The 25122-nt window shown below is 49.5% G+C and overlaps 9 protein-coding genes and 2 non-coding genes across 11 annotated transcripts; 7 read left to right on the top strand and 4 right to left on the bottom strand.

Annotated features, from left to right (window-relative positions):
- Window positions 1–184: 184 nt before the first annotated feature.
- On the top strand, window positions 185–1730 carry BDV37DRAFT_269350 (NAD-dependent succinate-semialdehyde dehydrogenase; the record flags this gene model as incomplete). The annotated part of the gene is made up of 2 exons (XM_032084353.1): window positions 185–1560; window positions 1610–1730. The coding sequence occupies 2 exons, from the start codon at window positions 185–187 to the stop codon at window positions 1728–1730; spliced, it is 1497 nt and encodes a 498-aa protein (XP_031944551.1).
- A 400-nt stretch (window positions 1731–2130) lies between these two features.
- BDV37DRAFT_280142 (uncharacterized protein) lies at window positions 2131–3535 on the top strand (the record flags this gene model as incomplete). Its single annotated transcript, XM_032086497.1, has 2 exons — window positions 2131–2333; window positions 2503–3535. 2 exons carry the CDS (start codon window positions 2131–2133, stop codon window positions 3533–3535), a joined length of 1236 nt encoding a protein of 411 aa, XP_031944550.1.
- Window positions 3536–3651: 116 nt separating this feature from the next.
- On the bottom strand, window positions 3652–6865 carry BDV37DRAFT_269348 (peptidase S8/S53 domain-containing protein; the record flags this gene model as incomplete). The annotated part of the gene is made up of 5 exons (XM_032084352.1): window positions 3652–3930; window positions 3995–4582; window positions 5145–5319; window positions 5370–5647; window positions 5726–6865. 5 exons carry the CDS (start codon window positions 6863–6865, stop codon window positions 3652–3654), a joined length of 2460 nt encoding a protein of 819 aa, XP_031944549.1.
- Window positions 6866–8478: 1613 nt separating this feature from the next.
- Window positions 8479–10852, top strand: BDV37DRAFT_280139 (uncharacterized protein; the record flags this gene model as incomplete). Its single annotated transcript, XM_032086496.1, has 3 exons — window positions 8479–8661; window positions 8736–9837; window positions 10407–10852. 3 exons carry the CDS (start codon window positions 8479–8481, stop codon window positions 10850–10852), a joined length of 1731 nt encoding a protein of 576 aa, XP_031944548.1.
- Window positions 10853–11787: 935 nt separating this feature from the next.
- Window positions 11788–12090, top strand: BDV37DRAFT_280138 (uncharacterized protein; the record flags this gene model as incomplete). Its single annotated transcript, XM_032086495.1, has 3 exons — window positions 11788–11856; window positions 11917–11982; window positions 12055–12090. The coding sequence occupies 3 exons, from the start codon at window positions 11788–11790 to the stop codon at window positions 12088–12090; spliced, it is 171 nt and encodes a 56-aa protein (XP_031944547.1).
- A 347-nt stretch (window positions 12091–12437) lies between these two features.
- BDV37DRAFT_29208 (transcription factor domain-containing protein) lies at window positions 12438–15243 on the bottom strand. Its single transcript, XM_032089100.1, has 7 exons — window positions 14930–15243; window positions 14850–14873; window positions 14248–14788; window positions 13867–14183; window positions 13394–13816; window positions 13098–13330; window positions 12438–13045 (listed from the first exon to the last, which is right to left on the bottom strand). Exons 1-7 carry the CDS (start codon window positions 14975–14977, stop codon window positions 12601–12603), a joined length of 2031 nt encoding a protein of 676 aa, XP_031944546.1. The 5' UTR covers window positions 14978–15243; the 3' UTR covers window positions 12438–12600.
- Window positions 15244–15847: 604 nt separating this feature from the next.
- On the top strand, window positions 15848–15949 carry BDV37DRAFT_t55. Its single transcript has one exon. It is a non-coding gene; the product is annotated as a tRNA-Val (tRNA).
- Window positions 15950–18995: 3046 nt separating this feature from the next.
- On the top strand, window positions 18996–19097 carry BDV37DRAFT_t56. Its single transcript has one exon. It is a non-coding gene; the product is annotated as a tRNA-Val (tRNA).
- Window positions 19098–20944: 1847 nt separating this feature from the next.
- BDV37DRAFT_291027 (mitochondrial phosphate carrier protein) lies at window positions 20945–22570 on the top strand (the record flags this gene model as incomplete). Its single annotated transcript, XM_032088853.1, has 4 exons — window positions 20945–21593; window positions 21639–22058; window positions 22123–22468; window positions 22529–22570. Exons 1-4 carry the CDS (start codon window positions 21424–21426, stop codon window positions 22568–22570), a joined length of 978 nt encoding a protein of 325 aa, XP_031944545.1. The 5' UTR covers window positions 20945–21423.
- A 137-nt stretch (window positions 22571–22707) lies between these two features.
- On the bottom strand, window positions 22708–23478 carry BDV37DRAFT_241262 (uncharacterized protein). The gene is made up of 4 exons (XM_032081163.1): window positions 23376–23478; window positions 23183–23196; window positions 23097–23122; window positions 22708–23024 (listed from the first exon to the last, which is right to left on the bottom strand). Exons 1-4 carry the CDS (start codon window positions 23382–23384, stop codon window positions 22813–22815), a joined length of 261 nt encoding a protein of 86 aa, XP_031944544.1. The 5' UTR covers window positions 23385–23478; the 3' UTR covers window positions 22708–22812.
- Window positions 23479–23680: 202 nt separating this feature from the next.
- Window positions 23681–25051, bottom strand: BDV37DRAFT_269345 (uncharacterized protein; the record flags this gene model as incomplete). Its single annotated transcript, XM_032084351.1, has 8 exons — window positions 23681–23770; window positions 23807–24002; window positions 24033–24205; window positions 24242–24262; window positions 24305–24390; window positions 24421–24529; window positions 24566–24832; window positions 24890–25051. The coding sequence occupies 8 exons, from the start codon at window positions 25049–25051 to the stop codon at window positions 23681–23683; spliced, it is 1104 nt and encodes a 367-aa protein (XP_031944543.1).
- Between the last annotated feature and the right edge of the window lie 71 nt (window positions 25052–25122).

The following is a 25122-nucleotide window of genomic DNA, read 5'->3' as shown; positions in this document are numbered from 1 at the left end:
GCTTCCCGATGCCAGGTTTCTTTCCCCAGGATTGCGGATCAGCCGAGCTCTCATTTCCCTTACCGTTTTGAGTATAAGACGCGATGGAAGAGATATATATAGTCCAAGGACACCCCTCGACGAAATGTATACTCTACGAGTCGCAAGCAGAGATAATTGCGATTGACCAAATACTCAATCCACCATGGCATCATCATTCGCATCCATCCTGAAGGACACCAGTCTCTTCGTCGAACGCTCCTACATCAATGGCCAGTGGGTATCCTCTAACTCCAACGCCACATTCAATGTTACGAACCCCGCAAACGAAGCACAGGTTGGCGTGGCCCCTGAATCCACCCTGGACGACCTGAACGTGGCCATCGAGGCCGCCGCCCAAGCATTCCCCACCTGGCGGTCCGTGCCAGGCCGTCAGCGGGGCCGGATCCTGCGTCGCATCGCGGATCTCCTGGTCGAGAACAAGGAGGACATTGGCAAGATCATCACCGCCGAGAACGGCAAGGCCAAGGCCGACGCCGAGGGCGAGGTCATGTTTGCCGCCAGCTTCTTCGAGTGGTTCGGCGAGGAGGCGCCCCGGATCTACGGCGATATCATCCCCCACAGCAGCGCCGCGGGCCGGACGCGAGTGATCAAAGAGCCCGTCGGCGTGTGCGGCTTGATCGTGCCGTGGAACTTCCCCCTGGCCATGGGCGCGCGCAAGGTCGCGGCGGCCCTCGCCGCGGGATGCACGGTCGTGATGAAGTCGGACGGCCTGACGCCCTTTGCGTCGAACGCGATGGCGGTGGTGGCGGAGCGCGCGGGCGTGCCCAAGGGTGTCTTCAACGTTGTGACGGCGCTGGACAACACGCCCCAGCTGGGCCTGGCTATGTGCGAATCGGATGTCATCAAGAAGATCTCCTTCACGGGGTCGACGCGCGTCGGCAAGCTGCTGATGAAGCAGTCTAGCAGCACGCTGAAGAAGCTCAGCCTGGAGCTGGGCGGCAACGCGCCGTTCATTGTGTTCAACGACGCCGACGTGGAGACGGCCATCAGCAGCGCGCTCATCAGCAAGTTCAAGGTGACCGGCCAGACCTGCGTGTGCGCCAACCGGATCTTCGTGCAAGAAGGCATCTACGAGCGATTCGCGCAGCGGTTCGTCGAGGAGGTCAGCAAGTTCAAGGTGGGCAACGGGTTGGAGGATGCCTCTGTGACCCACGGCCCGTTGACCAACGGCGTGGCCAAGGTGGAGGAGCATATCAAGGACGCGGTGAGCAAGGGGGCCAAGGTTCTTCTGGGCGGCAACCGGCTGCCGTCGCTGGGCAAGAACTTCCACGAGCTGACCATCCTGGGCGATGCCGACGATAGCATGCTGGTGGCGAAGGAGGAGACCTTCGGGCCTATAGCCGCCTTGATGAAGTTCACGACCGAGGATGAAGTCGTCCAGCGCGCGAACAACTGCGAGGTCGGATTGGCGTCGTATCTCATCACGAGCGACCTGGCCAGGTCGCACCGGGTCTCGGAGAGACTCGAGTTCGGCATGGTTGCGATCAACACTGGTGCCATATCCGACGCACCGGCACCGTAAGTTTTGATTAACCCTATGCTTTCAATATATACTAACTGGCTCTAGATTCGGCGGCGTCAAGCACTCCGGGATGGGACGTGAAGGCAGCAAGTATGGGCTTGACGACTACATGACGATTAAGATGATTACGACGGGGGGGATCAACACAGTGTACACGCGGTTGTAGATGGTATTATGACGGTTTAGACGACTTATTATATTATAGATTAAATTGATTTCTTTCATGTTCAAGCCATGTCCTCGTCATTACACATGTCACCAATATGACATCTCTAAGTACACACTCGTAGAGAACAGCCATTGTTCAATCACTATAGAACAGACATAGATCAATCATGGCCAACAGTCTATATATATTGACCAATCACTCACTCACTCACTTAACATCAATTAAAATTAAAAAAAAAAAAAAAAAAAAAAAAAAAATTAAACACTTCACCGCCCACAGCACCACAAATAGAACTACCTACTTAAATCATGCTCTCTTATGCACCTAAATATAGAGCCCATTGATTAGATACCGACATCAAAATATACTATACTATACTATACTATACTCAACCAAAATGCCCCAAACCCCTCAATCGGCCACCACGGTCTACCTGGACCAACCGCCCAGTTGTCTGCAAACCTGTCCGGCATCGCCCAACCACATCGTCATAGGCACATACCTGCTCACGGAGACGAAAGATGAAGCCAAGGACACCATCCAACAGACCAAGACCGGCAGTCTGCAGCTGTGGCAGTTGACCGCGGAGACGAATACTTTGTAGGCTACCCCACTTACTCACTATTTTATAGAAACCCCTCCTCCCCCTCACCCAAAACCCTACTTATATATAACTAAAAAAAAAAAAAAAAAAAAAAAAAAAAAAAAAAAAAAAAAAAAAAAAAAAAAAAAAAATGATAAATAAAATAAAATAACTAACAAACAATAGAACCCGCATCCAAACTCTCCCCCTCCCTCACGCAGTCTTCGACCTCCACTTCCACCCAACGGACCCCACGCTCTTCGCCATCGCGACCAGCTCGGCATCGGTATCGCTGTTCCGGGTCTCGCTGCCCTCGGGAGGGGAACCCGAGATCCGGCCGCTGTGGACGAAAGCCGTGCACGAGGACCCGAGCATCCCGGCGCTATTCCTGGCGTGGACGCCTGCATCATGGCTGACAGCCGAGCGCGCGGACGGCGTCGCGGTCACGTTCTCGGATGGCCGGACGAGCGTCTTCGGCGCGCCCGAGGGCATCTCGGACGGAGCCGATGCGGAGAGCGGGCTGGTGGAGGTGGGGTGTTTTGCGGCGCGGGAGAGCATTGAGGTGTGGTTTGTTGCTGTTGCTGTTCTTTCGGATGGTGAGGGAAGGGAGCCGGTTATGTTTACGGGGGATGATTTTGGAGGGTTGCATACGCGCCGGTTTCTGTGTGAGAAGGAGGGGGAGAAGGGGGAAGGGGAAGAGGGAGAGCTGCTGGCGCCGGTTGTTAGCGATTATAATGATCGTGCCCGCCATCATACCGCTGGTGTTACGGCTATCTTGCCCCTGTCTGTTGCGGTGGAGGGAGGCGCGCCGGTCGTCCTGACCGGGAGTTATGATGAGTCTCTACGGGTGTATCATGCGACGCGACGCGGGGAGGTGCTGGCGGAGGTGGGTTTGGGGGGTGGCGTGTGGCGGTTGCAGTTGCTGAGGACGGACCATGGTGTGTTGGCTGCTGGGGAGGAGTGGAAGTTCCTGGTGCTGGCGAGCTGTATGCATGCGGGCACGAGAGTGGTCAAGGTTACGCACACGGTGGGAGAGGCCACTGGGTGGGAGATTGAGGTGTTGGCGGAGTTTACGGAGCATCAGAGTATGAACTATGCGTCTGATGTGTGGAAGCCGGACGGCGGGTATGATCTGCAAGGCAAGGACATGTCGGAGCTGCTCTGTATCTCGAGTAGTTTCTACGACCGGAGACTCTGCTTGTGGCGGGTCAATGTATAAAAAGATGTTTGTTAATTGTCATAAGTGATGCGCTCGATAAATTCATCATGCAAGGCGACGGTATACAAGAGATAAACCCCCAGGCAAAAAAAAGATCCGTGACTAAATCTATTACATTAAACAATCGTCTCGAGTTCGCGAGCGTAGCCGATCGCGTTTTCGATGATTGCGGTGCTGGCCACCAGGATGTCCTTTTCGGACCGCGTCGCGGCCTCCGGCTCAACAGGGAAGTATATCCGTCCGTCACGAAGCACCCATCCGCGCTGCTGAGCGAACTCAATGACCGCGCCCTCCGACTCGAGGAAGAGAAGGTTCTTGGCGTTGGAGATGGGGAGCGAGGGGTACGCCTTCTCGGAGCAGTCGGCGATTTCGCTGCGGATGGTTCCAACCAGAACCTGATCAACCGGGACAGTCAGTTTGGGCTCCGACACGGGTAAGGGAAGGAACAGTAGCACGTACATTCGAGAACAAGCCGAAATCCTCTGAGGGAACTCTCTCGGACTTGGTCTCTCTCCACACCTTATCGTAGCTGCCCTCCATCAAGTTTCTCTCCAGCTCCACCGGGTACTTAATGCATGGGTCGTCCTCAATGCTCTTGCCCTTCAGACTCGCCTCCTCAACCAGACCCTCCAAGACTGTGTGGAAACTCGTGCTGTCGCCCATGCTCAGCAACAGCAGAAGGTATAGCCCCGTGATCTTGCTGCGTTGACTGGTCTTGAAGTCCACCTTTCCGGCATTGGCGCTGTCTCTCTCCAGGTCGTAGAAAGGCTGCAGCTGCTGGTAGTAGCGTGTGAAAGAGGGTGCGTCGGTTTGGCGGATGGAGGACAGAGCGCCGAGCTCCAGCACCTCCCGGGCAAGGGCAATCAGCTCCGGTGATGTCGACGATGTGGGGATGAGGGCATTCTGCAGAAGGAGGGTCCGCTTGGCGCGACTGAGAAGGTCGTTGGCCGCATCGAACTGTTTCCGATTGAGAGCGTTGTGAAGCTCGGAGACCTGGGTCCGGAGGTCGGCACCGTTTGCCATAATGGGTCTAATTTGGGATGTGGACTGAAGGGGGTGAAGACGACTCGGGAAGCGAACGGAAATAAAGTGACGAAGTTTGGAAGAGGTTGAAGCGTACGGAGAAAGATCAGGAGTGGTTTCGTGATAGATGGACGAGGATGGTTGACGATGACAGCAGCAGTTCCAAGAGCTTCTCCAGCGCATCTCTTGGCACGCGTCACGTGGGGCGGTGTGCCACATCGCCGCCTTTATGCTTCCATTACATACAAATGAGCAATTATCGAAAGATAGTAGTTAAAAAAAAAAAAGAAAGAAAGAAAAGAAAAGAAAAGAAAAGGAAAGGAAAGGAAAGGAAAAATAAGAAACTAGTGGATTCTGGAATTCCGATATTCCACAGCAGGAACAGTCTATATAAAGACATGCTCAAACACTATATACAAATATGGATTCGAACTATACAATTCTAGACCCCATGCTGATGGCTTAAGCGACGACTGCCGTCTTTTTATACAGACATAGCCTGTTCAAGGAGTGTCTCATAGTAAGGCGTTCCAAGTCCTGTGACGGGATCCCACCCGGCGGTTGCATTCCAGCTTGCATCTGGCACCTCCCGCCCAACATCGCCAAAACACCCTACCGATCCTCCATCGACGATGTCGGTAAACCCCGTCTGGTTGAGAGAATAGAGCCAAGGGTTGAGGAACCCCAGCCGCGGCTTGTTATTCTCCAGTCGAACCGCATTCAGCCGGGAGACAATACCAGCAAATACAGGCGCCGCGGCACTGGGCAGCAGTCAGCTCCGTATCTGAACAATCAATTTATAGTGACAAACCTGGTGCCTCCAGTCTTCAGCAGCTGTCCATGGTCCATGATGATGAAATGATCCGCCTGAGCAGCAACGTCGGGAATCGCCCTTCCATTGGGATTGTAGAGTGTTTCCCATCTGGATTCCAGTTGACTGAGGTATTGGTGGACACTGCCATCCTGGTAGGAAGGACGCGGGAAGTACTCTGAAAAACCGCCTGTGGAGTAGCCAATCGCCCTTTCAGGCCCCCTGCCGTAGGTGCCTCCCACGGACGTAACGAAAGGACATGATGCCGGGTAAAGTGGCTGGAACCTGGTCCGCTTCGTCCCGTCGTTCGTTATACAAGACTCCCCGACGCCCGAATCGCCGCTGCTGAAGATCACAGACACTCCGCGCGCTCCCAGCTGAGCAAACATGTTACATGTGGTTCTCGCATATATTTCGGGCACGCTCTGTTCTAATTCACCGTATGACGTAGTTAGGACAGAAGGCAATTCGTCATCGGGGAGATCTAACAGATAGCGAAGCTGTTCCAGGTACGGCTCGTGAGGGTCACCTGCGTCATCATGCCCTAATTCACGGATGACAGGGCCACGCCCGGCGGTGCTATAGAAGGTGGTGAAGGGGTTGTCGGCTAGCGCAGCAGCGTACTGGATGTCCAAGCTTGCCTCGGAACTGTCCTCCACAGAATCTTGCAAATTGAGGCCACCGTTGATGAGCGCCACGGTGTAGTTAGTGTCTGTGATATTCGGTGCATAGAGGCGCAAGAACTGATGGAAGTCGCTATAGCGTGCATACTGACCCAGGAACCCAGATACCCCCAGCCTGTTATGACGGTCTGGCTTGGGTTTGGAATCAGGGATTCCATAGAGGTCGCGGAGACAGCTAGGGGTGACTATTGATGAACAGCCTGCAACTGGATCTTTGAGGGTGACAGGCAGCGCTTGAAGGAGTGGCGGCTCAGCTTGCGGCATAAGCTGCCCAAATCGGGTTGTTGGCTGAATCATCTGAACAAAATACCGAATTTCCTTGGGCACCGAATATTTGAGAGTCCTGACTATGGTTGCTTTCGATTTTTTGTGTTCAAAGATATAGAACCGCGTCCTCAACAGCTGCTCTGCTTGCGAAATTGAAACGGTAAAACTAAGCCAGCCTGCTTGATTGTTGATAGATGCAGCAGGTACATGCGCAGCTTCAAGCCAAGAGAGGACCTTCTGCGGAGCTACATCAGATGGATATAAGAAGTTTCGGATCTCGTCACGACTCATGTGACATCCGTAGTTCTGGTTTCCTGGAGTAGATATTTCGATGACCCTTTGTTCAAATTCCGATACTTTTTCAGGATGCACTGCTAGCTGAAGTTCGATCGGCTTTGACGGGGAAGGCGTCCCAACATCTACCCAGTTATCCGGAATCTTTTCCAGGCGTTCAACAACAGAGTATCTGGGCTCGGTTGCTAGTGCTGTGACTAGAAGGTGAAGAACCAGGGACAAGGCTCCTATAGTATATGCAAGCAATACCATCTGTTGAGGCATATCAGACGCGAGCTCAGTCAAGCTGGTGGAGCAACATACCGGGAGGGATTCATTGGAATAGTTATTGACGCTGGCACTATGTAGAAGTAAGAATAGCCATCGTGTGCGATGGCTATTTAGCACCAACATCAGTCGGGTTCAAGACTGATTACCATTGTGATAGTGCGACTAACGAGGCATCGTCGCCGAGATCCATGGTTCACCTCATTAGCGTATATGGTAACTAGACTGAGATACATTCTTCTAGGTTGGTCTGGCCACTGGGAGTTTGAGCTATAAAAGGTTCTTATTGTCTCCTAAAGGAAGCCTGTACAATAGAAGCAAAGGATAGTCTGTGGATAATGAACGTTGAGAGCTGTCGGCAGTTAGGGTTGACGCAATTAAAGTTCTTTCTTTGTCTCTTTCCCTATTGACCCCCGCATTGGGTAAGGGCCAAAGATGCCGGCTTATATAAAATTAATTGTATAAAACCTTCAAAGGAGCGAGTGACTGGAGTTGGTCGTCTTTTACCACTCCTCTTTTGGGAGCTTCTAGCGAAATCTAGGCCGATAAGCGAGGGATGGGCACGGATCTAAGGCTTACGATCCCCACCATTCGGCCCTTAATTCTGGTACCAGAAGCGGGAGATCTCGATCTTAGCCTTAGCTACGATAGGTAATGACCGCTGTGGATAAAAGCAAAGCTGCTCAGGCTCAAACACCCAAATTGTGGCCAAGACCCACGTTGCGCTGGCTCCAGGCTGAAGTGGATGAGAGATCGTCCCAGCTGAAAAGTTTCAGTAGCATGAACAGATCACGTCTGGTTCGTACATTGACCGCTATAATGCTATGATCTGCAACCGACTGAGTCATGACGTGGACTCAGCCAGCCATAGGAAACGCATAAATATACAGAGTGGTGAGTTCCTCTTAGCCTTGGCTCCAATCTCGTCTCCTACCTAGGCCGCTGATGAGTTAACCGCCTCCGTTAGCTTACGTCCAAATTGACGATTACGAATTTTGCGACTGGGCCGAGGGTGATGCAAATGGCCAGAAGCTGTTCTTGTCAGGAAAGATGAAAGTCAAAGGTAATATTATGGCCGTGGCAAAACTAGATGATCTTTTTCAGGAGCTTCGTTCGCTAGAGTAGTGATACATTCTGATTAGCATGGCGGATTTCTGGTATTCTCTTTTTTTTTTTTTTTTTTAGATTAAATCAGACTAGTTAAATAGGGCTAGGTGAACTTGGCTACTCTTGTGTAGAGATCACTACCAATATCGAGTTGCCGGACGCACATGGCTGGACTAGATCCTTGCATGAGAGGAAGGTCTACGAGTCGGCTATTGCGAAGTCATCCCATACCCAAGGAAGATAGATAGGAGTCATAGCACCACCTAGCTTTGAGACAAACGGGGTAACATGGCTATGAAGGCAAGTGTAACAGACACATGGGATTTCTTGCACAGGATAGCATTCCTACAGAGTGATCTATTAGCGGGATATGGTTGATAGAAATTTGGATACAGCCATTCTCAAAGAATGGGCATCGGGATAGTTTACATTTCTGTATATCTGATAAGTTAGAGAAATAGCTAAGCAACAAGCTCCTACTCATCGCCGTCATGCTCAACCTTCTTCATCACTGCATCACCACTCACTCCCGAGGGAAGGAAGGCAGTCTTAAAATCACTAAAGAGGAACGTATCATTCCCACTTCCACCAGTAACCAAGATACCACCATCATTGCGGACATAGCCATCGTCCTTTCCAATCACAGTAATAGAAATATGATCACTTCGCCACCGGTGAAGAGTTTAGTCCAGAAACCAACTCGTGCTTCTCTACCACCAGTGCTGTCTGTGAAGACACAAGGCTGAAGCCAGAGGGCAAGAAATGTATCCTATCCGACGGCCCGAAATGCGGCGATGGCTATGACCTTTCTTTCAACCCAACCGCGAACACCGCTCAGTGCTGTCCTAAAGGCTCGGTCTGGGATGGAGTCTTGTGCTCCTCGCAGAACAACGGCGGTGGATGTCGCCCCGGATGGAAACCTGTGGGCGATCGATGCAAGCTTGAGCCCCGACCAGCGCACTGTCGCCCTCCCACTCGGCTTGAGGACGGCCAATGTGTTTCCGACAAAATCCCCACCTGTCCGAACGGTTATACCGCCGACCAGAACAATCAATGCAAGTCGGAGCAGGAGCCCGTGTGTCCCGATGGCATGACGTTAGTCAACGGCCAGTGCGTCTCGACCAGGCCCCTGGAGTGCCCTCCGTCGACACACCCTGATAACGGGCGCTGCGTGAGCAACCGTAAACCGGCCTGCTCGAACCCCAAAGCCAAGTTTGATGGAAAGGGCCACTGCTTCGTAGATGATATGCCACACTTTCCCAGTGGTATCTATCATGACGGCGCCTGTCTCACGGGCCAGGAGCCCATCTGTTCGGATCCCAACACTCGTTATTTCCAAGGTCGCTGTGTCTCATCATCCCGTCCCGAATGTCCGCCAGGCTCTACCATGATTGCCAATGGTGACTGCATCACACACGTCAAGCCCAAGTGCACAGAGGAAGGCTACGAGTGGAGCGAGCTCGAAAAACAATGCCGCAGTAAGGAAAAGACCGAGTGCCCGGACGGATACCGTGCGGAGAACGGGCAATGCGTCTCGGGAGACCTGCCGGACTGTGGCGAGCATGGCACTCTGCAAGGGAAAGACTGTTTCAGCAGGAAGGAACCCAAATGCTCCGATGACACCTACTGGGATGGGGAAGATTGCCGGTCCCCAGATGAGCCGGACTGTGGTGAGGGCAAGCGCTTCAAGAAGGAAAAGAACACCTGCGTGGCTGTGGAGGAGCCCGTCTGTGATGATACCGATACTGTGTTTGACAAGGTGCTGAACAAGTGTGTCCTGGTCAAGGGTCCTCAATGTCCGGATGGCCAAAAGTTCAACCCTGCCACACAGGGCTGTGTGCTTCTGCTCGGTGACTGCTTGGAGTTTGAATACTGTCCTGTCATTACTAGTTTTGCATTCTAAGGGAACTCCATCGCCAGGGCTGGCTACTAGTAGACTGCCAAATAGAGATGGTGTTTTGTGTTGGAGTGTGATACTCTCTCCCCGTAAGCTTTGAATAAGGAGTTTTTGGTTATGAAAACACGAAGTCTTTGGTCTGGTTAGCATCTGGATTGAGCTATACCGTGTCATCCACCGGAAGAGGACGAGTAAAAGTGGATACAGGTCACTAATGTAGTGACCTAGGTATCTCTTTTTCTTCTATTGGCAAAAGGCTCGCACCGTAGTCTTCGACTTCATCATTCAATCTCCGCCATGTATGGAACTGTATACTAAGAGGACGCCATATGAGACAGACAACTCAAGTCACTTCGTGGCACCCTTAATAATGAGGGGTAAATATCTGACTTTATTTCAAACTAATCTCTATGCCAGCGAGTTTCCTTTCCAAGCCACTCTCCCCTATGCCAATCCAAAGCGAGTACATCATAATAATCTAGTATACTTATCATCCAACTGAGACTAACTCTCTATCTACAGTACCCACCCTTCATGGCAGCATTCACCCAACACCACCACCCAATACACCTCCGACCAATTCGTCGAAAGCTGCGGGGCCATCCTATTCGACCTGTCTACCCCAAACAAGACCGTATGTCTCATCCATTACCGTGCAAAGAACGAATGGCTCCTTGCCAAGGGACGAACAGGGACACGTGCCAGACATGCCTCGCTCTCACCCGGCTCTTACTGAGCCTTTCATGGTTACTATAAGACAGTTAGGTGAAGGTGTTAAGGGTATCAAGATTATTTGGTGGTATATTGCTGCCCTGGATGGAGGGGTGATTGCTGGGTCTCCTGGTGGTGAGTGGGAGAAGGAGTTTACTCCGGAGTTCTTTTCTTTGGGGGAGGCAGTAGAAAAGCTCAGCTTTGAGGATGATCGGGCTGTTCTTCGGAAGGCGATTGCTTTGGAGGAGGCTCGTTGATTCAGTTGGTTACCTTACCTTGTCTGTGTACTTTTGCAACAGTGAATGACGCGGTTTGGAATATCTACTCGTGTTAGCTAACTAGTTCCATGAGGTATTGTCAATGCTATCAAGGGGATTAATTCGTCTGAACGTTGTTCTATCGGATGTTCCTTATTCAGATATCAGTTCCTCTCAAGCTCTTGAGGCACAGAAACAGCTCGTGTAGCTATCGCCAGCAGCATAGTATACTAGTACCATACAGAAACCCCTCGAAGCAAGCCACAAAACCCCTGAACCTGTCAGCCAATACTTCCGAAACATGGAAGCCCCTGCGATCAACACATAGTTCGCATTCCCAGCCCTAATTCTCCACAACTGCCATCTCGGCCCGAGCAGCTACACTCGGCAGGTCTCAATGAACATAAGACGCAAGACAGAAAATTCTTCAAACAAGCGCACATCACACCGCCATCCAGCTCTCGCTGATAAAACCCAAGCAATGACTGGTCGGGTTTCGCCTGCCAGGTAAGAGTTTCGTAAACCCCTGCCGGCTAAAAATAGCCGGTATGGTCGGGCGGATCCACAGCAGTACCAAACAAGTCTCGTTTCGGGGAACGGTCGAGGCCCCTAGGGCTCCGCGAGAAACAATACTCCGGATGCTCTATACTAGACGTTCAGTTCTTCCCGATGCATCCCCGGTACACCGATGATGATTGACATGGCATGGAGGAGGTGAATGTTTATCGTTACTGTAATTGATCGGTGGAGGGGAGAATCGTCGGTGCTCGAGTGTACATAGTACATACATCATGAGGTGTGAATCGCAGGTTATAGTAGCTAGAAAGCAGGTATAAATACACTTCTAGAGACTCACTTCATATCCTCATTAAACAAACTACAGCAGTTAAAATTACTTGATATCCAAGTCTTCCAGTTACCAAACCTCTACAACAATGCGTTTCTCCGTCCTTACCGCTCTCGCCCTCGTTGGCGCTGCCCTTGCCACCCCTCAGGCTGCTAAGGTTCGTCAAACAATCTGTCCATAACAAGATCCTTTCGTTGTCACGTACTAATTGTAGTAGATCCCCTCCGGCCAGCCCTGCAAGCAAGATGGAAGCATGGGAGTCTGCGACAGCGGTCTTTGCGTGGTACGTTGCATGGTCCTCGACATCATCAAGGACGCTCTTTGAACAGTAGCTAACCTACACACGCGCGAATAGCAAACCCCCAGCCAGGCCCAGGGCGTGTGCAAGTGAGCCCTGATATAGAAGCAGCGGAGGGGATTGTGTGCAGTGATGTTGCCTCCGGATACTCGGACAAGTTGGACAATGGTGTATTTAGATTTCATGGTCGTTAGTTGTTGGTGATTTGGCCGTGCCGCTCATTTGAATAAGTGCTTATCAAATATTCTTCTTTCATTTGTGTGTTTTGGGAAGACCTTTGGTCTGATGTAGACCATGTAGAGCAATTGTCTGCGGTATGAGATAGCAGACTACAAAGTCGCATAGCTTTCATGGAAGAACTAGAAATCGTTGGATATACAGCGATTGTAGAGGGTGGTGTTGAGTAGTACTATTACCTGATGTCGATCCGCTCAGTAAATCTTAGAAATGACAATCCTTTCTGAAACATTTAAATACAGACTGTGCAGTAAGCAGTAATTATGTACAGCAATTTAATATGTGTCTCATAAAAATGTGGTATCTGGTATCGAATTACATATGAAAGGAACTTCGTGCTTCCATCCGAAGATCAGCAAATCCAGCTCATGCAGAGCTAAACGGCTGCATATCAGCTCCACCGCCGAGGAAGAAGGTTGAATCCCCGTACGAGAGTTCCAACATAGGAAATGACGGGTCAAAAGAATGGTTATCCAAGCCTGCCAGGATGCCTGTGCTCCATGTACTACTGGTGTTTAACCAGTGGGGCGAGTTAGAGTCGTGCATTACATCTTGACAAGAGGTCCCCTGCTGCGAGGGACTGGTCTGGGCGGCAAGTGCGGTAGAGCTTTCTTCGTTGAGGAAGCGTTGAGAGAGCGAGACAAACTCCTGGAAGAGTTTCTGCAGATTGGCGATGTGCTCGCTGGCTGTTCCGCTCTGGGTCAGGCAGTCTGCGACTGTCTTCAGAAGGTTGAAATCGCCGATGTGGGATGTGACTACTGCATTGCAGAATAGCACGAAGACTGCTGTCAAGGGGTAGTAAAGGAGGGTCCTGGAAGTTGTTAGTATCTCGTCTTAGAGTTGTGTACAGGGAGGTCACTAACCAATGCAGGAAGGCGACTGTGCTTTGCTTGTTGGCTGATAGACATATTGATACTAAGGCCGAGAGCTCCTGACGTGCTGAATCCAGGTAGAGATCCTTGGCAGTAAGGGTCTGCCCTGGGGTAAGTTGAATCAGATGGAGGATGGTTGTCATAACCGAATGATAGGCGAAATCGAGAGCGGCAATTTCGCTGTGGGTATCTAAGCCTTTCCAACGATCAGAAGGTGTGGTAATCTTGAACCAGAACCTTGTAGTCAGCATCTATGAGATTCAATCTCGACTGGGAAGTTGACTTACCTTGTCGATCCGGCTGCGGATATCCTCCATTCTCGGCATTAGTTGCTCTCGTAAGTTAGTTACGGGCGGGACGGCCTCGCCTTCGGCTGATGAGGGGTCCTTGATGAAAGGTATAATTCCGTCCTGGATCTGGGCCAAGTCCAGATATAGTAGGAGAAGCTCTGACACTGGTGGATTCAGCCTGGAAGAAGCGTGCAAGATCCCTCCAGGGGTGGCTTCCAGAAAGCCCTTAGATCGGCCAAGCTTCCACGCATAGTTTCTGTCCAGCATATAGCACCATATAAAGCAGAAAAACTCCTCCTCACTGATGGCCCGTCCATTTGTAGCACTGGTGCTGAGGCCAATGTCGGTACAGATCCGGCAGGCAGTTCTCGTCAACTCCCAGCAGAAGTTAGTATCTCCCGATCCTTGAAATAGAAAGATCTAGAAAGTGGTTAGAAACTAAGGCATGTAGAGATCTTCATATAACTCACACCACACAGCACTGCCTGTAGAAGCGGAAGCGATGGCGTAGTCACAAGTGGGATTTTTCTTAATGCGGCCTGCGCTGTCGCTCGGTACTGTAGCGCATTGTGCCATAGCCATTGGGACAGTTCCCCATGCTCTTCTGTCATAACTACTGTCGTAAGAAACTTGTACGCTATAGAGTTGACGCAGACAGTGTAGAGGATTGTATCCGATGGCGATGCATCTTTGCGGATCAGGGCCATTCCCATCTTCTCGAGACTCTGCTTGGATACGTGGCGGAAGTAGTCCCGAACGTATGGTCCGAAAAGATCAGTACCAATGTCTAATTTGATCAAACGAACCAGGAGTCAGTCACTGCCGCATAACAGAGTCCAGGGGTTGAATACCTTTAAGCATCCATGTCAGAAATTCAGGGGCCGGAATTTTCCGCTGCTCTTCACTCTGGTCATCAATACTAAGCGGTTTCTTAAAACCGCCCATGCTTTCCGTAAATTGACTTGCGGCATACAGTGCAGACTCCAGCACCTGCAGTCTGTTCCACGCGAGGCCCTGAACTCGACTCAGCCGGTGCCGGCTTGCCATCTGCGCATCTGTAAGGGGAACGATGGAAATCCAATTCTGAAGTTCATATGCCATGTGTGGACGATTAGTCAGTATGGGTCCGACCTCCGGCATCTCCATCGGTAGACTATCATTATCCGCCTCAGACGGGAGCGAAAAAGCATCGGTTTGCTGATCCAATAGACCGCGGAGCGAGCCCAGCTCAGGCACCGGGTGGGTGGAAGTTCGAGATGATTTAGTTGCGTTGCTTGGCCTGTCACTTTGACGGGATATTTTCCTCATAGTACGTCTCATACTCCGGTGGCGAGTGCATGTAGTTCCTTGATCCTGGCAGTTTCCGCAAGGATTCTTCCTGTCACATCGGACCTGGACAGGATATCAGCAACAGAACACTAACCAGACGATGGGGCACTTTTCTAGCTCTTACCTTGCGAGAATGGCAGTTGTCACACTGTTCGAACGTGTTAGCATGCAGCCAAGATTCCAAACTGTCCCGGATATTCGTACCACCTGGTGTGACGTGGGCCGTCGTTTCTCAACCAACGGAGGTTCCATACTAGTAATGAATAGACGTAAAGAAAGCGAGTATCCGACGGCGGAACAGAAGAGCTCAGTTGTCAGATATCGGAATCCCCTCTCCACTTATATAGAACAATCTAAGTTTTCCGATTTCCGCCAAGCAGCAGAGGAAAGTCACCGACGAGATCATGCCAAGCCGCTGGTTTGAATGGAGTACAGAATCGACTAATGGCTGAGCGAGGAGAACCCAGTCTCGGCAACGAAGTATTAATAGCGCACATCTCCAGAGCTTCTATGCTGCCTGGTAGGGCTTATCCGATATCAATTTTTATCCATTTTGATCCATTTTCAGGGGAATCTTCAGGGCCTGCGCCACGAGAACGTGGCGATGCGGACGATAATCTACCAATAGGGTCGCTCGGAGCCCGAATTAAGTACGGAACTTAAAACTTTGATGACTATTTTTACTTCACCTGCTTAAACAGGATTGTTTAGAATATGTCGGGTTCTCATTACCGTTAAAGCAGATTCTAGCCTTTATGTAGTGCAACGCGGCAACGCTGTCTTATGTTGAGCTCTTATAACTAGTGCGGTGTCTGATCCGAAACACTATAGCACAAGAAAAGGTAGTGGGTAGTGGGGCCTCGTTAAACACAATCATGTGGAGATGGCGCTCTCCCAGTACCCTCAGCACTATAAATTGAAGGCGTAGAGTATCCACAACCTTGGTAGACAGTTCTTTACTGCTCTACATACCATCAAGTGTGAAAAATCATCAATCAATGGATGTAAGGCCTTTGGTAGTCACCATGCACATACTTTCGCCGAGTCTGTAGGATGACTCGGTAGAAACTGTTTAACATTTGCTAGATATTTATCATTATAAACCCAAAGTTTCCCATGAGCAGTCGCGTGTTCTAATGGTTATGATTTGTCGTTCACATACGTGAGCTAGTAGCTACTCCAGTAGTACCGACAAGGTTCCCGGTTCGATCCCGGGCGCGACTATTTTTTTATTTGGTTTGCCTTTGCACTAATCAGCTTTTTGCTTAGTTCGGTAAGCCAGTCTATCCATCTCGACGCTGGGCTGCAAGGCCTTTGTGCTTCTTGGGCAGGTATATGCCGAGAAGGTATAGCCTGTAGCTGTTCCATGGCTCACTTGCCCTACCGACATCCATCATATGTAAACCATAATTGCTCTCTGCTCCCATTGGACGCGGTTTATATATACAAGTAGAAGACACGGTCTACACATTATTCAATGAATGGTAAGCATCATGAGCATTCCTCAGGCACTGAATCAAGTATGCAGGACCCAGCAACCCCCTGCAGCATGAAAATTCTAAATCTACCTGTGGGTATCAGAAACATACTAACACACCGTAATCACAATCAGCTTCACGCGTTCCCGGGTTACAATCACTATGAATTTCTTCCAAAGGGAGAAACAGGGGGCAAGCTGTACATGAGAATAAATGTTGTCTATGCTGGAAACAGGATCGTCAATCGCATTGCAGCGTTGACAATCTACGCCCAACGGAATTCTGTCCCAGGAAGGGAAACAAAAAGCATATTCGCATTCGGTAATAATAGAGCCAATCGTTATGATCTACGCTCCAGAACTTCGTCGAGCCGCAAGCAGATATCCATGTCGAGACACTATCCAAAGGACTAGGCCCCTGGCTTGAATGCCAGAGTCTATTGACAACGGACCACAGACTGTCATATACGTCCAGACTCTAGAGTGGACTCCGAAACCTTGTTCGTAGTACAGAGAAAAGGGTTGTAGATCATCAGCCGAAACTATATTCCTATATCCCGTTTTTTTTATAAAAAAAACTCACTTCTAGAGCTATTATACACATTTACTGCGTAGCTTCGTGGCTTACTTCGCTAATGATAAGAAATCAAATACTTTGGCGATTGATCCGAATTCAGTATAGGATTATCCGGGTCCAAATTCTGGAAACACCGCATTTAGACTCAACTTTTCAGTGACAATGGGAACCCCAACGGTGTGCTAGTGTCTCTTCTAGCCTTCAGCAAATAAGGTGAGTGTCATACCAGTCTTAGCTCCAAATGTAAGTAAACGACGCGCTGGGCCTGGGCGCTTTCAATGCCATTGCGAGATACAGGCCAGAAAGGCTGCAAAACGAATAGCTTATAGTGACCAGAATGCGTGCAACTGACGGGTCCACCTTTGACGCAATGCCAATCCAATCCGGTGGTAAGGGTTGGCTGTAATGAAGCATAGGTGAGTAGCTTTTACTCCAAGACAGTAGTGACAGTAGTATCGAAGTGTAGTGTGCCAACGAATGCAACTCTCTGGAGATTTGGCTCGCGACTTTCGACCACGACACGATTCTTTCGCCGCCCATAGACTGTAGATTTCAAGTATCATATAAGATACAAATACTGCTCCAAATCCTGGCTGCCGATTAGCGCAAAACTGTGGACAACTTATTCAATACCTGATCTTGATCAAATTGAGGCTTCTCGTCGCGTTGCCACTTCTTTCTGCTGCCTATGCCCAAGGCACCGCTGCCGGTCAAGTACCCTTGGCAGACGGAGACCCGTTGCTCACCGACTCGATAGGGGAGCAAGAGTAGAACAGAGTCTGCCTCCGTCCTATCAATATCGAGACGGAGATTGCCCCGGGAACTTTCGTTCAATACTACTGCGATAGACAGCCTCAACACTGGAACGATAAAGTTGCAGCCATACCATCGATCGAGGACTGTGCCCTCGCATGTACCCGCATCGAAACCTGCAAGGGCACATTCTGGAAGAGGCACGACGGGACGTGCTGGTGGAGTGACCAGGAATTCTTGGTAGAATCGGATGGAGCAGATTCACCATGCACCGTCGTCCCCGGTTCCGTCTATATGACTGTTCGGGAGGGCTATCCTGATGGCTGTGATTTGGACTTGATTGAATGCCACAAAAGAAACTCAGGTTCTGGAAGCTGTAGTTGAGTTTTGGAAAGAGAAAGATCTCGAATCGGCAAAGCAGATCATGGCTTTGACAAGGGAAACCGATGACTTGAGAAAACAGAGAGATGATTTGGAAGAAAAGCTGGCCCAAAACTGCGTCTGTACGTGAAAGTCCAATGAGTTTTCTCAGTTTTTCTTTTCTTCTTTTCTTTGCTTTCCTTTCCTTTGAATACTAATTAAACGGGGGTAGTATATATGATCAACGGAAGAAACTAGGCGGCTTGTGAACAAAAGCGTATGTCAATCAAGCTATCAATATTGATGAAGAGTCCATACTTATATTCCGTCAAAACCCACTACTGGCTTTGGCAGTAAAAATGAAATTGCTCGGAAACATGTCGGGTCTGCCCGTGATTGCATGCAATTTTGTTCAACGTATACAACATGCAAATGGGCACATTTTGCGAGGGTCGGTGGCAGCTCTCGTCTATGTGTGCTGTATTCCAACGCCGTTAGCACAAATCAGATGACATTCCGGCAGGATTGGGACTTGTTGACCTATGCTTAATTGCATCAGCCCATGGAATCCACCGCATATCTCGATTGATTTGACAAACTGCCACAAAGAATACTTCCAGATGTTGGACCTGGTAACAAAAGGTAGTGCATTCAATGTATAGAGGATGTTGATAGTGGGCCAGCCGTTTGACTTGGCGCATTACCATACTTCTCGATCTCCAGTTGTGTGGATGTCTTGCCTTCTGACTATCTTTGTTTCCTCAGATGGTCTATTATTAGAGATCCTAATCCAAAGATCGTACCTCTGATATTTTTCCGCACTTGCTTAGATCTATACGCAGATAGATAGATCGATGTACGGTGGACTAAAAGTGCTCTTGCTCTGACTTCTCGCTATATACAAGCTACAGCAACTACAACTATCCTTAGAAGATATTCTTACATTAAACACTTCTCAGACGTATTTCTCACCTCAGTACGTCCAGTCTGTCGGACACTCAAAACTCAACCGTCGAGGTATACCAAAGTTGGATAGGGCTACTCAAGCTATTTTCCCTTTCCCCTGGAATATAAAAGTAAAAAAAGACACTAACAACCAATCAAGTCGCGTGTTCTAATGGTTATGATTTGTCGTTCACATTTGTGAGCTTGTAGCTACTACTGTAGTACCGACAAGGTTCCCGGTTCGATCCCGGGCGCGACTATTTTTGCTTTTTATATTATCTCCTTAATACATTTTTTTTTTTTTTTTTTTCTGTGGTTCACTCTTATAAGAAACAAAAAAAGAAAAGAAAATGTAACAAGCTGGGTATTACCTATTGTTCTTGATTTGCTATAGCTAGTATGGCTCTGATAATAATTACTACGTGTAGCAAATACATGCACAATAATATATATCTCCAACGTATTGCGGCTCTAGACTCCGACTCCATGGTAGGTCAGAAACCATTCGTCTCAGAATCATAGGCCAGTTCTGACGCAGTAAATTAATTATCCTCTTTTCTATGCATGTAGTCTAGACATCCGGTATACTATAGATAAATGCGCAGATGTTTCTATCTCAAAACCAAGACCTCATCATAGACGGCCACTGTGGATCCAAATCCACCCTGACCAAGACGGAGGATCGACCCGAGCGTCGACAAGAGAATCTCAACCAGACGGTCTATTGCGATTTGAGAGCTAGACAATAGTATTATCAACAGAGTCTCTGTGCTTTAGCCAACGAACACGTTTCAACAAAAAAAAAAGAAAACAAACAAAAAAGGCTCTAAAATAACCCACGGCTATAAAGCCATTCTAAAACACCACGCTGTATATACATGCAATCTAAACAATTCAAATATCCTCAGGGTCATTCGCATATGGCCGTCATAGCTTTTGTGCTGCCACCAATTGATCGGCTCGACGCAGCACTCGGAGATGTTCCTGTTTCAACGATTTGAACTCGTCGTCTAGCTGGTTGTGCCAGGGATATAATACGAAGACCTGGAAGGCGAGTGCGGAGGAGGCGACGGTGAAGTTGACCAGGGAGATTCCGCGCGTGAAAAACATCTTGAGAGGTGGGAGATTCAGGAGCTGGAGACTTTAGTCAGAGAGAGCCATACGAAGTAGGCAATGGAGGTTGGGAGAGGGGAATATTACAGGAACAATAGTGCCAGCTGTGTTTTGTGTTTTTCTATGGAATCGTGACTGAAACTACCGGAGTTCAGACAGGTGTCGAGGTTATAAAGTATTCTGGGGATGTAGTGGTTGAGGAAGAAGAACTCAGGGGTGACTGTCACTTAGAATAGATACTTTCACATAACTTGACCGGGGGAAGCATAATTAAATAACTTGAAGAGAGAAAAAAATGCCGCCCCCTTGATTAATAACTCCGGCCGAAACGAACATCCGTATCCTGTACTTTAACCGCTATTCTAGGGAAAAAAAAATTAAAAATAAGTTGTCATCTACATAGTGATCCGGTGGAGCCCTACCCAGACTTTCATCGGGGCTAGTCTTTTGGGCTAACTCCGTCTAGACTGGTTGCCAGGATAGCGTGCACCAGGAAATTACCACCCTGAATGTCCTACCTGACATTTGGAGTATGCCGTTACTAATTGATGCGTACTGTTCCACAATCCAGTACGCCTTGTTGGAGCTACCCTTCAGGCAGGTCATTATTTGTTTTGATTCCTCTAGATATGGTCACGTAAAAGGTGGCTGTGAACCCTGCATGTGCCCTGTCACGGACGGTAAAGCGGTCAACCTGCACACGAGAGTGCCTTGGCCATGGGTTCCAAGCTAACGGTGACCGCGATGAGGTGGCGCTGAAGATCGTGGACCAAATAAAATCACGGTCAATCTTCGGAAGGAATCGGACGTGCAGAATTCTAACCAGGATGTCCCCGACCGAGGTTGATTGAACTGCCGAAGAACTGCAGTTGACTGGGAAGAAGGTTTGAAATAGCGGTATCTGAGCCTCTCTCCAAAGCGCCGTGCCCTACCAGGAGTCAACTCCGATGGTCTCCACGTGGGTCTGCAGGGAACCAAACTCACGGCCGTCGGAGATGGATCGGATCTGTCGGATCCGACGATAAGATAATTTCAGTCGAGTGGGGGTCGGCCACGAGAAGTATAGGGGGTCGCATACTATTATTGGACCCCCCGGTAGCCCTTAGCCTTCATTACTGTCCGTCCGTTGGTGCGAGGAAGGAAGGTTAATTTGTGTATGGATTTAATTGATGGATCCGAAACAAAATGCAGCGGCAACCTATCGGAGACAAGAAGAAATAATCAAAATCGAGACTGCGATCCACAAGTTCGACAATACCTAATATAACCAGTAATTACGTGAGTTAGTTGCATCGTAATCAGAACCAATTCAATACGAGAAAGGACAAAGGCCGTCAGAGATGTTCGAGCACGTTAGTCGATTATCTCTTATCCTGTTTCTCGCCGAGGAGTATTTATCTCCTTCATAGTCGTTGGCTGTGACTGTGATACATATCCTTTCCGGTTCCTATAGTCATCAAAAGCTGCACCATCATGTCTTCCTCACAGCAACTTAGCTCGCTCCCCAGCACGGGGTATGGGCACCAGACAGTCACAAGACCTAGAGAGAAGGCAGGGTCAGGAATTGGGCTGTACAGTAGATATGCAGTGGCCGGGGGCATCTGCTGTTCATTTACACACGCAGTTCTCACCCCGATTGATGTGTAAGTTTGTCTGCCTAGCCCCAAAGCGCAAACTGATTAGAGCAGTGTCAAAACAAGGATACAACTTAATCCTCAGTGGTACCGCCAGGGTATCCTGAGCAGTTTACGACAAGTAACCGTCCAGGAAGGGGCGGCGGCCTTGACCACTGGATTCGGCCCCACAGTTATCGGGTACTTCTTGCAAGGAGCTTGCAAATTTGGTGGATATGAATTCTTCAAGAAACTCACAGTCGATGCCATCGGACAGGACGCGGCGTCGAGAAACCGGAATGCCGTATATTTGACCTCCTCTGCTACGGCGGAGTTCTTTGGGGATGTACTTCTGTGTCCGTTTGAAGCGGTTCGAATCCGGCTCGTCTCTCAACCGACATTTGCTCGGGGCCTTGTAGACGGCCTCAGGAAGATGGCATTACAGGAAGGGGTCAGTGGTCTATACTCTGGCCTGGGGCCAATATTACTGAAGCAGTATGTCGTCATCCTCCCCAAAAACCATGATGTCCTCACGACCAGCTGAATAACCTCTCTACAGGATTCCGTACACGATGGCTACTTTCGTCGTGTATGAAAAAGCTATCGAGTTGGCATATCAGTCGCTTGATCGGTCGAAGTTATCCACTGCGGCACACACTGGGATCAATCTCGGCTCCGGCCTGGTAGCAGGAGTGGCGGCCGCAATTGTTTCACAGCCGGCAGACACGATGCTCAGCCAGATCAACAAAACACAAGCACAGTCCGGAGAAGGAGCCATCCGTCGATTATTTAACATCGCTTCTGCACTTGGGATCCGTGGTAGTTATGCGGGCATTCGAGCCCGACTGGTCATGGTCTCCGGTATGACTGCGGGCCAGTTTGCTATCTATAGGGATATCAAACGGGTGAGAAAGCGGCCCCTTCCAATCAAAGGCAATCAGGCAGTGAGCTAACCATGTTACAAGATGCTCGGCGTAGCACCAGGAACTGTCGATACCAACACCTGAGGTATGGTGGGTGAAAAATCTTCTATAATTGCAATAGATTCTATGTCGGATAGAACACATGGCGTGAGGAAAAAGGGGTCTGTTGGATGCGTATTTATACAGTATATAGAATAGAATGAAAAATATTCCTAATGACCCCATTTTCGCGACTAGCTGCTGGCCTCTTTGCGATCGGTTATGACTGGGCAGGGAAGAGGCGCTGCGCTCCAGGGTAAATTGCTTTGTTGAGTAATGTCCCTCGATTATCCACTGTCCTTCGTCTGACGCATCGTGGTTTGTGGCTTCGAAGATGGGGAATCACCCGCCGAAGGGGCACTGCCGGTCTTTGCAGCTGCTTGTCTGTATTCTGCTTCCATGGCGGCCATTTTTGCCTTGTGTCTCATGGCGTTGTCCTGCCTAGCCTCTCTGTCCGCAGTGATGGATTTGTTTGCCAGATAGTAAGCACCTCCACCGGCTATCATCAGGAAAAGGAACGATATGTTAGCCAGGCTAGAGTGATACAGCATGATAGGAACGATGTCCTTACCTGCACAAAGAGTGCCCCAGCCTATCCTATTCGAATGGGATGAGCCATTTACATCAGTAATATGGATTACGATTGTATCCACTTACCAGGTTGATCGTATCTGTCAGAAGGAACATGTCAACGGTGCGGAACATTGATCAATTGTTCAATTCCTCTACAAAAAGAACAAAAATGGAATAAAATAGAGTAGAATAACGAAGAAAGAAAGAGAGAAAAGAAAAGAAAAACGAGAAAAGAAGAAAAGCAAGAGGCGAATCCAGGGGTGGGAGGAAGACGTACCGTGTTCATGATGACAAGAGTTGGATAATCGAACAATTATCACAGCGAGACAGGTCTGAGAAGAGGAGAGTTCTACGCCGGACAAAACAAAGGAAGAATACCAACCGGCCGCTTCGACCCGAGGAGACTTTCAGAATCAAAGACTTTTCCTAAAGGGATTTAGTCCCTTGGTACAATGTGGGACTCTGCTAAGAACGGGGTTGCAATTTCCAGTTAGGCGGGAAATCGCTTGGAGGACAATCTTTACAGCCGCCGGCACTTTTGTGGGGTCGAAGGAATACACTAATCACCGTTGTTCACTATTCCTACCAGCTATGCCGCAAATGCGGGACTATCATGGTTCGCATCCGCCATAGGATTTGACTGCTGGTCTCGTCTCGAAAGATTATGGCCCCCTTCGAATCGGATTCCCAATAATTACGACGATACACCCACCAGATATACTCCCACAGAGCACGCAAAGCCTCATCGCCATCTTCATAAGTGACTTGGTGGATGACACTGGCAAGTACATCATACTCAAGAAAGGCTCCCGGAAACAACCACCGCCAGTCCGGTGACTCTCGAGTGCCTGGCTGTTCACAGATGCCTTGCTGTTCGTCAAAGAATCCCAACGTGCGAAGATAACTGGGTCGATGAACGGCCCAAGATGTAGACGGGTTCCACACCAAGGACAGCAGTAACTCAATAATATTGGGGGGCCGAAGGTATTGAGTAACAGATCGAACAAAAAAGGCCCAGTTCACGCCTTCGGACTGCTCACCGTCAAAATAGAGCCCTGCTCCGTCCTCGTCCAACCAACTCCGCATGCCATAGACATCAACGAAGATCTTCCGCCCGAGAAAGCCCCAAACAAAGTCAAATACTTCGAGAACGTCCAGCTTCTCCTGGAGGGTCCGATCCGGATTATCCCTCCAGATTCCCCTCACCTGGACGAAGCGGTTGTTTCGTTCTTGTGGTGTTTTATAACGTGATATTCTGGCCAGCCACAATGCCTCCACGGCGAACCAATGTGCTGTTAAGGCCTGGTAGAAACGTCTATAACCTCGGTTTCGTAGGCTAGGCAATGTGGCACAGCCTCCAGGCACCGTGTCCTTATGCGGTGTAATGGTCGGTTCTAGGAGAGGCTCGTCATGTACGAGCGCATGCTCTTCCTCGTAGCATTCATTATTAGGCCAATTAAGGAAGACTGAGCGCGAATACCTTGACCGAATGGAGGGGTTGCAGTAAAGGTCGTAGAGGAGACGGAAGCCCTGCCACCGGCACACGATTGACCACACCTCATCTTCGGGTAAAGAGTCACCATCAGGGGTGTGGAGGTTCAAGATGTCCGCGTGGATAGGACGTTTTGATAAAGGCGGTTTCCCATGGGACGCGCTATATTCAGCAAAGAGTCGCTGAGAGATGTTTAAAACTGGGGACAGTTTGAGATCGTAGCGGTGATGAGCGGCATTGCCCTAGTCCCACATCAGACTGGAAGAAAACAAACTTCGAATGCATGCGACTTCGCCTACTATTACCGATCGAAATGCCACCAGGCGATGGCTCTGTCGTTCGAACGTGCCGTGTAATTGTTTACAGCATCGTGCGAGATGTAATACATCGTCAATGTCCCCTAAATAGCAGCAGATCGACAGAAGAATTTCACACGGGATATTCAACAATGGGCTTGACATGTTCAGGTCATGCCAACGGGGGTCGCGGAGCTGCTTCGGCTCCTGCTGGTTGTCGCCCAACAAGCCATCTG

This window comes from Aspergillus pseudonomiae (assembly GCF_009193645.1).
Source record: "Aspergillus pseudonomiae strain CBS 119388 unplaced genomic scaffold BDV37scaffold_12, whole genome shotgun sequence".
NCBI lineage: Eukaryota > Fungi > Ascomycota > Eurotiomycetes > Eurotiales > Aspergillaceae > Aspergillus > Aspergillus pseudonomiae.
The sequence above is the reverse complement of the archived record's forward strand: the minus strand, read 5'-3'. Positions and strand labels throughout refer to the sequence as shown.

Bases quoted from the DNA above. Each gene is read 5' to 3' on its own strand.
- BDV37DRAFT_29208 (XM_032089100.1), bottom strand. From the start codon at position 14,977: ATGGAACCTCCGTTGGTTGAGAAACGACGGCCCACGTCACACCAGGTG. The intron at 14,789-14,849 runs GTAAGAGCTAGA...TATCCTGTCCAG, and splicing joins ACAACTGCCATTCTCGCAAG to GTCCGATGTGACAGGAAGAA. The intron at 13,046-13,097 runs GTTAGTGACCTC...AACAACTTCCAG, and splicing joins ACAGTCGCCTTCCTGCATTG to GACCCTCCTTTACTACCCCT.
- BDV37DRAFT_241262 (XM_032081163.1), bottom strand. The intron at 23,025-23,096 runs GTAAGGACATCG...TCCTGATGATAG, and splicing joins CTGGGGCACTCTTTGTGCAG to CCGGTGGAGGTGCTTACTAT.